At 33.7% G+C, this 12,094-nt stretch overlaps 1 protein-coding gene across 1 annotated transcript in view; it reads left to right on the forward strand.

Moving 5' to 3' along the window:
• LOC103575352 (diacylglycerol kinase 1) overlaps positions 1 to 5,611 on the forward strand; it is a 58,802-nt gene extending 53,191 nt beyond the window's left edge. The window contains exons 11-14 of the mRNA XM_014441915.2: positions 1,678 to 1,883; positions 3,470 to 4,550; positions 5,148 to 5,329; positions 5,409 to 5,611. Of these exons, the coding sequence (XP_014297401.2) occupies positions 1,678 to 1,883; positions 3,470 to 4,550; positions 5,148 to 5,329; positions 5,409 to 5,498 (1,559 nt within the window). The 3' untranslated portion in view covers positions 5,499 to 5,611. The remainder of the gene's footprint in view (positions 1 to 1,677; positions 1,884 to 3,469; positions 4,551 to 5,147; positions 5,330 to 5,408) is intronic.
• Positions 5,612 to 12,094: the final 6,483 nt, after the last annotated feature.

A 12,094-nucleotide genomic window follows, 5' to 3' on the forward strand; every position in this document is an offset into this window, starting at 1 on the left:
TGTGTTTTCTCATAGAGGGCGAGTATAATATGTTCGCCAAGAACTTCAAAGCCACATTCAGTTATTATAACCTAAAATAAAAGTATTTCTTCAGTCTAAAGAGTTATGCTACGTTGTAAAGTCGTGCGTTCAGTTCAAGCTTGTTTTTCGTGATTTTTTGTTTTATATTGGAGTAAATTTTATTTAAAAGTTATAACAACGCTTAGTAAATGTTCAAAATACGTAAAAGTACCATTACGTGACTCTTGTGACGGAAGAATAAAATTTGAAACTCCTCCTCCCCATGGACTTGGTTTTAAAATCGTTATAGGGTGTGATAAGCGTGAAAATTGTGTTATAAACTCCAGTCTTTTTGTGAAGCATTCTTAAGAAATAAACAGACGATTTATATTTGTAATGAGAATTCTGGGACTAGGATTAAAAAGCGCAGCTAAATTTTGTGGCTTGATGGACATGCCTGCTTTTTAAACTCAAAACACTTATGATTTGATTATTGACAACCTTCAATCTTGTGTGAAAATAGCAGCTAAAAAACTGTTTGAAAAAGCCTGTACTGAGGAAAAAGAAGCGACTGCTGAAAACCAAGCTGATGAAAATAATGAAGAATTAACAGTTTCGGGTGGTGGAACCTGGAGGAAGCGAGGGTTCAATTCTTTGTATGGAGACTCTAAAGTTGTTGAAATAGCGGCTTACATTGCAGCTGGAATGTTTAATGAACGTACAAAATAAGTATTGTACTTTATGAGCGCATCAGGACTTTCATTAGGTACCGCAGCTCACGCTTATGTCGACTGAGAGGACGCAGATCGTGTGATGATCTCTGGTGCAAGAGCGCATGGAAGCACGCGAGAAGGAAGAATGGCTCGACGACAACACAAGCTGGACTTATTAGAAGCTACTGATACTGCAAGAGGTCCATCTTATGGCCCTGGAATAGATGATACCATGTAAGTTGAAGAAAAAAATTCTATGTGTAAACTCAACCGTTCGGTCTCAAATTTTTATACAATCTTTTTAGGTATGTTCCTCAGGTATTAAATGAAGGAATAAGATTTAAAAAAATTATTACTACTTTTTTTAACAATTCAGAGCAAAAATTTCAGTCAGAAACAAAAAATATTTTTCAAATGGACGCTATTTTGTCAAAAATCAAAATTTTTATTATTCCTTCATTCTATACCTGCGTTAATCTATCCTTTGAAAATAAACACCATATTTTTGTATTTCAGATAATCTAAACCGCTGAAATAGAGATATTTACCAAGCGCCTTTTTTGGAGCTCGTTCGGGACATCATCTACAGGAGCACGGTGCACACAAATATTTTTACATGATCTACGCGTTATAGTATTCTTAAAAGTAGGCTCTATTTGAATTACCATCTTTTGTAATTGATAAATAAAAACTGTTTTAATAAAAAAATTCATAAAAAAAGACATCTTTTTTGAGCCTTGCAACTACGTATGACCCCAATAAACTATATAAATTAGAATTACCGGAATGGTGTTGCCGAATGGTCTCAAGTGCATACTTGAGAGAGTCTTTGACAACTTAGACGTAGGGTAGATAGGTTCAAGCCAGTGTACTATTCGAATTTGCAAAAATAAGTGTGCTGATGAAAGATTCAGTGAATATAAGTAAAAAATCGAATAAAACTGTGATTTTATTTTGTTTACAGTTTGTAAGTATACAGTCCACGAAAGATGTGTTCAGCGAGCTCCAGCATCTTGTATTGCAACTTATGTTAAAAGTAAAAAAACATCCCAAAGTATGGTACATCATTGGGTTGAAGGAAATTGTCATGGCAAATGTTCAAAATGTAGAAAGACAATAAAAAGTTACAACGGAATAACTGGACTGCATTGTCGATGGTGCCAAATTACTGTGAGTTAAAATAAAAATGACTATTATATGAGCTTATTAAAATTCATAAAACATTAAATTCAAAATTTAAAGATATAGTTTCCAGTATGATTAAGTAAAAATAATCTATAATAATCTCGAAGAAAAAGTTCCACTCAAATCGACAGTGAGATTATAGGAAAGAAGTATTATAGAGTGTACAAATAAGTTTTGAGGTTTTTTTTTTCTAATTTTGAAGATTTATTCAGAAAAACTGATACCCTGTATATTATTCAAAGTATTGCCCATCGCTTTCTATTACCTTCGACCATCTTCCAAGCAACAGATGGATACCGCGTTTCAAAAATGTCTCATCCTTTGAGGTGATTCAAGGATCGATCCAATTTTTGGCTTCTTCCTAAGAAGTGGTGCTGCTCGGCCAGGTTATGAGTCATCGACCGGAATAAGTGGTAGCCGGAAAGAACATGTCTGGCGAATACGGTGGGTTAGGTAGAACATCCCAGTTAAGTGCCTCCAAAGTTTTCTTGACGGCTTCAGCTACATGTGGCCGAGCGTTGTCGCGCTGAAAGTTCACTTTGTTATGTCGTATGTAAGAGGCATTTAAGCTTCAATGCTCGGCTCCATTGTATCAATTATTATTGATATCATTCCCTAGTGATGGTTGGTACATAGCCGGGCTTACCCCACGATTTTCGGCACTTTGAATTGTCGTAGGGGATTTACTTTTCACCCCCCGTCACTAATCAGTGCAAAAAACCCTTCCGAAATTTTCTTTCGAAGCAGCTGTTCCCACGTAAAAGAGGCTATCCGGCAGCCGAAATGGAAAATCAATTATCAAAATCAGTAGCTAGATTTTAGAAAAATCTACCTAAAAACGGCGCTCGACATCTCGTGGTTTTAGTCCATGTGGAACCCAATATCCTTATTTTTGCACCATACCCACGACCTTTAGATAGTTTGAAATCATTTATTGATTCACTCCCAAAGTTTCAAGGAGCTTCTCTTGGATTTGGCATGAATCGATCCAATAATGCCTCCAATAGCGTCTTCAAATTTTACTGACCTTCCTTCGCGTTCTTTGTTATTGGTGTCAAAATCACCACTCTTGAAACACTGGAACCAATACCCACACGTTTTTATTGAAAAAGCATGTTCTCCATATACTTCAGATATAGCAATCGATGTCCTTCAGAAGTACTTTTCTTCAAGTTGAAGAAAAAAAGCAGTGTTCCCTGCAAATATTGCTTTGTTGGCACAAAAGTTGACATAGTTAGAGCACAAAGACTGCAAGTCGTTTACACTTCGGTGAAATGACACATACTGAAAATAACAGTATAGTAATGATCATTAATGGAAAATAGCGACACTTCAGCATGAATACAAGTACAAGATGTTCCGATGCAGTTTATCATTAGTTACGTCATCTTGTGAAAATTCCTCAAAACTAATTTGTAAACATTTTACTTAAATTTGACTTATTTTATCCCTAAATGATTATAAGCTTCATTTTTATACATTAATATAAAAATTGAATGATGTTTAATATAGAAAAATTTAATTCTATCAAGCTAGAATTTTTATTTACAAAATCTTATATGTTCTTATAGATACATAATAAATGTGGATCACAAGTAAAAGCAGAGTGTAATCTTGGCGAGTACGCCATTCATATTCTACCTCCTACAGCGATATGTCCAGTTGTCTTGGATAGACAAAGATCATTATCTCGAGACAGTAAACGTGGCAGCAAGTATGGTCAGGATACATCTTCCGTTGGTTCTGGAGCTTTTCTAAGCACTAGTAGCAATCCGAATCAACAACCAGCGATGTCTTTTCAAATCACTCCACCACTAGGTTCAATTCCTCTGCTGGTTTTTATAAATCCGAAGTCTGGAGGCCGACAGGGAGAAAGAATGTTAAGAAAATTTCAGTACATTCTAAATCCACGTCAAGTACATAACCTGGCTATTGGAGGGCCTATGCAAGGTCTTCAAATGTTTAAGGATGTTGAAAATTTCAAAGTGATTTGCTGCGGCGGAGATGGAACTGTGGGTTGGATTCTAGAAACAATGGACCGAATTCAATTTGAACATCAACCGGCTGTTGGTGTGGTGCCATTAGGTACTGGCAATGATTTAGCGCGTTGTTTGCGTTGGGGTGGGGGCTACGACGGCGAAGCATTACACAAAATTTTGAAAAAAATAGAAAAATCAACTCCGGTTATGATGGATCGATGGCAAATCGAAGTTACTGACCAGAAAGAAGAAAAGAAACCTAATCAAGACAGTATTCCTTATAATATTATAAATAATTATTTTTCTGTTGGTGTCGACGCTGCTATTTGTGTTAAATTTCATCTTGAACGAGAAAAAAATCCAGAAAAGTTTAATAGTCGAATGAAAAACAAACTTTGGTATTTTGAGTACGCAACAACTGAGCAATTCGCAGCAAGTTGTAAAAATTTGCATGAAGATTTGGAAATCGTCTGTGATGGGACACCATTAGATTTGGCTCATGGCCCATCTCTGCAAGGAATCGCGTTATTAAACATTCCGTTTACTCATGGAGGTTCTAATTTGTGGGGAGAACATCATGCTCGGTATCACTTGAAAAAAAGGAAGAAACGACCAGATAAAGAACTTAGTACTAGCAGCTTTAATTCTGTTGATTTGACGGTAGCTATTCAAGGTATATTTTTTTTTTATATTATTGAAATACTTGTACTGTGAGAGAAAAAAATCGGTCTATCGGTTGATCCTATGGATCAGCCCCAAAACTTCCCTCTGTTTTCGAGTCCCTTGAGCTCGAAAAAATTGATGTGAATACATTTTCGAACTCAAAAATACTTTCTTTTGCAAACGATATCTCTTAAAATAACTGACGGATTAAAACGATTGAAGTGTAAATAAAAAGATATGAAGAGTTTACACATTGTTTTTTTATAAAAACGAACTTTTTCCTAATTTTTAATTATACTCTTCTTGAATTTCTTTTTTAACCAAATAATTGCTTTATCGAAGTTTTCAATTGTAATAAATTTGAGAACGTATCCACTGAATTGAAAAAATATTTGCTTGCCTTAAGTAATTGATGTTTCTAAAAATTTATTACTTAAATGAAGTAGTCGTGTCCTTAAAATAATAATTATTCATTCAATTTTATAAAAAAATTACTTGTTTTGAGTATTCGTGGAAACAAGAAAATAATTATTTAAATTTCATATTTTTTTCTCTCAGTGTCAATAGGAAAAATATAAATAAATAATTATCTTGTCAATGTTTATAGACATAGGAGATAATCTGATAGAAGTAATCGGCTTGGAAAATTGTTTGCACATGGGTCAAGTAAAAACTGGACTGAGAGCATCCGGTAGGAGATTAGCACAATGCAGTAGCGTCATTATTAAGACTAATAAACGCTTTCCTATGCAAATAGACGGAGAACCATGGATGCAAGGCCCTTGTGCGGTAATTACACTTCATTGGTTTTCAGTTATTCATAATTATTTGATAGTTTACTGCTAAATAATTCCTATTGTTTATATAGATTCATATTACTCATAAAAACCAAGTACCCATGCTAATGGCGCCACCGTCAGTCAAACGCCGAGGATTTCTTCGTTTTTTTAAAAGATAAAGAACTCACATATTTTCTACCATCGTACTGTTTTAAGTTTATGTATATGAAACAATCCCTGACCAAAAACTTCGATTGGATCTGATTAAATTTCAATTGTATTCATTCGGAAAGAATTTTTATAATTTACCGATTAATTCCGATTAAAATTTTTGAATCAGATGCTATTGGTAAATAATATATTTATTTTTCGATTATTTTTAATTGAATGCGATTAGAGTCAATTGATATATTTTAATCGGATCCAACCGGAAAACAATCATTTTTCTTCTCGATTATTTTACGATTGAATCCGACTAAATCTAATTGTAATATTTGTTAGATTCTATCGAATTTATTCGGCAAATGATTTTTATCGATCACTTTTCCGATTAAATCCGGTTGACAGTGAATCGGTAATTTCCAAATATATCCGATTATAATTTCTCAATTAGGTTCAATCGGAGTTTTTAATCAGGGATAATCAAAAATTCTATACCCTTCTGTTGTAATTAGTTCAGTTGATATTTTTTAAAAACAGAAAGAGCAATTTTTTTATAAGCATATCAGAAAACTTATTTTTTTGCTCATAAGAAGCTTTTGTTTATGATTTAATATTAGAGGATCAAAATCTTATTTATTTTCTTGAGTTAGCAAGAGTCATTTATGAACATAATGATTTTTAGTTAATTTTCTGGTTGATCCGAATTACGGTAAAATATGGTATTTTTACGGTTAAGGTACGGTTAATTCAACGTGAATTCACGGCAATCCTGCGGCAAAATTGCAGTATTTCACCGTAAAAGTGCAGGTTTACCGCAAAATTTCGGCATTTTATAAAGTCCAAGAATTTCCTGTTTCATAATAACAATGCAACTTATTGCGGTAAATTGACAAATTTTCTGCAAATTACCGTAAAATGCGGCAAATTTGCGGTAATTTAACGTAATTCGGATCCACTAGGGTGAGTATCGGTACATTATTGTTAAGAAAATAGTTTAGTTGAATTGTTTATTATATGACTTGAAAATGAAGTTTTCTAGACTACTTATAAAATTATAGGCTGGTTACGATACTCTATTTTTATATTGATAATTTCGTTAAATTTGAAAATATTAGTTTTTAATTATTAATGGGTGCTCCGAAATGATTCGTTATTTTTATCTCAAACGCAAAAAAAGGACCGTGGTTTTTTTAATCATATAACCAAAGATATATATAACAAATTAATTTACGATGTATATAATTAAGTAGACAAAGAGTACCTTGCTTAATATATAAGTCTGTAGGTATTACGATAAAAATAGGAAGAAAAAAAGCCAAAAATATAAAAAAAATGTTTAAACACCAGAATAAATGATATGTAATAATATGTAATAATATCCGTCCGTGAATAAATCAAGAATATGATTATCGTGTGGTTAGTTGAATAATAAATATAAAATAACAAATGATGCAAATGAAAAAATACGATTAAATTCATATAAACTATATTTAATATTTTTTATTCGTTTTTAATAGTATCTATTATGGTTGATGTATTATTAACCGATTTATTTCAGAGCACTCTTGAAATAATCAATTCACAGGGACCATTTCTTATTTGGCCGAATGTTAAACAAACGAGTTTTACATTATAATTTTTAGATTTTCATTATTTTTTTAGCCAAAAAAATTTAAGAAAAATCCAATAACTTTTCTATGATCATAATTGTGAATTTATTAATTTGACTTTCTAAAGGAAGAAATCATTTCATAATCCGGGAGCCAGTTATTATACATTCTAGTTTGTACACAGAAAAAAAATTAAATTTGAACCAAGAAGAATTTACTTGGGCCAAGAATATTTATGTAAAGAAAATATTTTTTTGTTTAAGTATATTTTTCTCTCAACTGAAAAATATATATTTTTGCTTAGAAATCTCCAAAGCCATGTTCCAACTCTATTATCGATTCAAAGTAGGGTAAGGATTCAGTCAAAGAATATCAATCTCTCGGTTTTTAAATACCCCCACCTGACTGTTAAAACTATGAAGAATAGAGAGACCTCTATTCCGAATCATAGTATTTATACTTAAAAACATCTCCTAGAATTTCGAACGGATGTCAGCCTAGTCGATAGCTGACAAGTCCTCTAACACAAAGCCCGCGAGTTTGATACCGTCGATTAGTAGGAGTTTTTTTTCGGACGTACAATAGAATCTCCGTAATGTTACTCTCTCTCTCTCTCTCTCTCTCTCTCTCTCTGAATTCATCAAGGTTCTCTAACTTTTGTTTACAATCTTGTGTCCCCCTACAATTTGTTGCATGACCAATAAAAGACAAGCTTAGTGGCGGGTAATTCAAATCTTCCCACTTGCACCTATAACATTGTATACGATTCAATCCTAACCTAAAAATGAGTCCCGTTGTTTTTGTATATTACGCATTTTACTGCGCTGACCTGTGCACATAAGACACGAGTATTATAGGATGATAGGTGACAACGGGAGTGTAACATTACGGAGATTTTATTGCATATGTGTCGTGTAATAAAGTGCTGTCTTGAAGCAAACCACTAGTGTCTCAAACAACGTGAATGATATTGTTGATTCAAAAACATCACGCTTTTGGTTGAAGAATGAAATCGTTTTGTTGAAAATATAATTTTTGATGAAAGATTAAATTTCCTTTAACTAAGGTAAAAATTTTTGAATAATGAAAAGTAGCTGACAAATCCATCATATAAATTATCCTGTTAGGTTCTCGATTGTTAGAATGTGAAATAATATATTATACACCTAGGGAGAAAAGTATGATATTCTGACCCGCGAGTATATGTTTGGTACATGTGCCTACTTGGGTTGAAGGCCTCTGTTTAAGCAATTGTTGGAAAATGGCGCATGCGTTAATTTTTATCATTTGTATTCTCGTAAGACAAAAGACCGACTTTCTTCCCTCCAAATAGAGGCAGAAATTTGATCTTTCAGGCACAAATCTGGTGAAAATCTATATATACACCACGAAAGAAGGAAGGAAGCCCTGATCAAGGCATTTGCCAATTTCGCCTTCGGCTCGGGTAGGCAATTATACACGCAGGTTAGAATGTCTTACTTTTCTCCCTAGGTGTATAATATACTAATTTTGATTTCCCGTTCTGTAAATTGCAGACTTTCGAAAAATTTGAGAAATTATTTTTTCAGTCCAATTTAAAATAATCGAGTTTTTATCAGATGTCGAGGTTTTGAGGTCCTTGTAGCTATTCTGATTATTTTTCTATTTTTAAGATTATGCCCGAGTGTGTGTGTGTGTGTGTGTGTGTGTGTGTGTGTGTGTGTGTGTGTGTGTGTGTGTGTGTGTGTGCATACATGTGCATGTATTGTAGATATATATATGGAAATATTATTATTTAAAGTATATTTTAGTGCCAAAAACTGGAATGCAATATATATGGCTCCCGTATTACCATGATTCGACGGTTTATCATTATTTTCAAAATGATATTCATCAGCTAATAGATAATTCAAAATATTACGCTTATCAGGTGTTGCCAGACATGAGGGTGCATTTTCTGTGTAAGAACAATCAATTCATCTTTAGATTCAATAAAATTCTAATGAAATTCGGACCATTTACTATATCTGTGAAATTATAATTGAGGATGTGGAATCCCAATATTATATATTGTAACAAAGTTAATAGTAACATATTAAAAAAAGAATTGTAACGCATGTATACAACAGAGATTTATAGACGAGAAATAATAGAAATTAGTTCACAAATTAATTTAAGAAATATATAGCTAATAAATTTTAACATATAATCATCTTCAGTTAAAGCCAATTTGAGAAACAATTAGATTATAGTCAACTATAGGTTATATCAGTGCAGCCAGATCGCGGACGAAATGTTCCCCTTCCCAAGAACCGTTTGAGCTGTGAGTGATGCTAGAATGGTGCGAAAGAAGGGGAACTTTTTGTCCGCGTTCTGGCTGCACTGGGTTATATGGAAAAAGGGAAGAGAACCTATTTTAAAAAAAGCTATTTCTTGAGTCAAGAAAGTATTTTATTGATCACTTTTTCTTCTTGTATGTTACAAGGAGAAAGATTTTTTTTTATTCCATAGCGGTGGAATTGTAAGCGTGATCATTTTAAATCCTGAAGATCCTCAATTTAAATAAATTAATGTATATAAAAAATCCTGCAACACATTTTCATCCTTACTTTTTATTTTTGAATATCTTTATTTGGGTGCCATAACTAGATAACCGTAGACAAAACATTCGCACCACAGAACATCCAGAAAACCCCAGTCTCTATCTCTATCTACTATGTTCTACTAACACGTGTACAGTCTAATACAGTCGTCCCGGAGAAAACGAGATTTTTCCCCACCATTATTCTTTCCCTCTCTGTTAAAACATTCTGACAAAGATACTAAGCCCATGTGGAAATCCAAATATTGTTGTAAAGGAGGAACAACTATGGTAGGGCAAAATCCCAAGCTTTCTATGGGACGACTATAATCTGTATCGCATTAAGGATTCAATAGGCACCATGTAATATAAGGATTCATCCCAGATGTGCGGAAAAAAAATAGATAGGAATAGTTACCTCGTTACACAAGAATGATCGTAAAGTATGTAAGAACTGATCTTAGCATATCACAAGCATTTCTCGTTATAATAGGAGTGGATCCTTTTTACATACGACTGAGTACGATTCAAGATAGGGACCATTCCTAAATTGCGCGTTATGTCAAAAACACCACTCGTTGTCGTGTTCACGGTCACCGTTTATTCACAAGATAATACAGGTTCCTTTCAGCAATAGATATGATTTCTATCTAATATAAAATAGGTATAGGTGCTGTGAAGAAAATGCAAAAGACTCCCTGGACAAATGCGTTCCATTGTTTTTCAACATAGTAACCATTCCTGTGCTGGGTAGGAACTAATGTTTTCAATCCCACGTCTGACTACTGTTTAGCGAAAATCGCAAGGTCTTATTTTGGCAACAGTGATTTTCTTAAACATACGACTGAAAACAACAGTTTTGCCCAGCACAGAAATGGTTACTGTGTTGAAGGACAATGGGACACATTTATCCAGGGAGTATTTCGAATTTCCACACAGCGCCCATACCTATTTTATATACTAACTGCTGAAAGGAACCTGTAGTATCTGGTAAGTGAACGGTGACTATGAATACGATAACCAGTCGTGTTTTTGAATAATGTGTAACTAGTAGGGCTGTACGAATCTTGTTCGAATTGAATCGAGTCGAATAGTTACATTCGAATCGATATTCGAGTCGAATATCGAATAGTTCGAAAGATTCGAATAGTTTGAAAGATTCGAATAGTTCGAAAGATTCGAATTGTTCGAAGGGTTCGAATAGTTCGGAAGATTCGAATATTTCGAAATTGTTTCGAATCTTCGGTAAATAATATTATTGCACCTAAGAAATTTAGTATTTATGACTTTATCAAATCAAAAAACTATTAGCGGAACCTGGGGCACGAGAACCCCCTTCAAAAATTAGGTAAAATTTATTTTTTCATTTTCCGTCGTTATGCTTTGTATACTAGATACGCATGCGCTAGAAAAAAAATGGCTGAATTGCAACTGAGTTAAATCTGATAGTACTGAGTATAATCTGAGATGGTACTGAGTATAATCCAGATGTATATGGTTATAATCTAGGATGAAAACCAGTATAATCTAGCGCTGTATAATCTGAGATGTAACTGAGTATAATCTGGGATAAAACTGAGTATAATCTAGATGCAACTCAATATAATCTAGATTATACTGGGTACTATTTGATTTTTTTTTACCTCAGATGTAACTGAGTATAATCTGAGATGATATCTAGTATCATCCTATTCTTTCCGTGTAGTTTAATTCAGGTGTGGTTTAATGGGAGTTTCGATTCAGTTTTTTTTTCGCACATTTAAACGTTGAATTAGGGTTTATATTAATGATTTATCGAATCTGCTGAGATAGAATGGCATATGATTTTTCTAAGGTTAGCAACTATCAAATGCGATCCTGACAGGACTGACAAGAAGTCATAAGTAATTTCGTGAATAAAAAGGGAATTTTTTCTTTCCATATTCAATTGAGCCTTGTTAACCATCTTTACTACGGGGTTATCTATTTGTACAAAGTTGTTCTGAGTGACTTCTTCAGAAGGCAAGGAAAGAAACGACGTCTCCTCTCGGTCAAGTGATATGTCGACCAGTACATGAAATTATTACTGTGGACAAACCCTTTCCAAGCCGACGTAAGAGAAACCGAATGTTAGGGTTTTTATGGGTCTTGACTTGTAGTGACTGCCGGTTCAGTCCTCCATGCAGAAGGATCATTGATCCTAGAGAATCCCAATCATAAACATACGTTTAATATTTCGTTAGTTGGTGATATTATTCCATTACAGTACGGTGAAAACTAGAAATGTACGGAGCGCGTGTACACCCAAGAGGGTAAGGAATTGGCTTATGTAAAAAAGAGTGAGCATTGAAAGTAGCCGGTTTCTGGTTAGCTTCGTTACATTAATTAATCAATGTACACAAAGTGGGATTGAATTGAGTAGAAAAGAAAACACAGTAGCCAAGTACTGTCACATGACACGCAG

The sequence above is a fragment of the Microplitis demolitor genome, chromosome 6 (assembly GCF_026212275.2).
Source record: "Microplitis demolitor isolate Queensland-Clemson2020A chromosome 6, iyMicDemo2.1a, whole genome shotgun sequence".
In the NCBI taxonomy this organism is placed as follows: Eukaryota; Metazoa; Arthropoda; class Insecta; order Hymenoptera; family Braconidae; genus Microplitis; species Microplitis demolitor.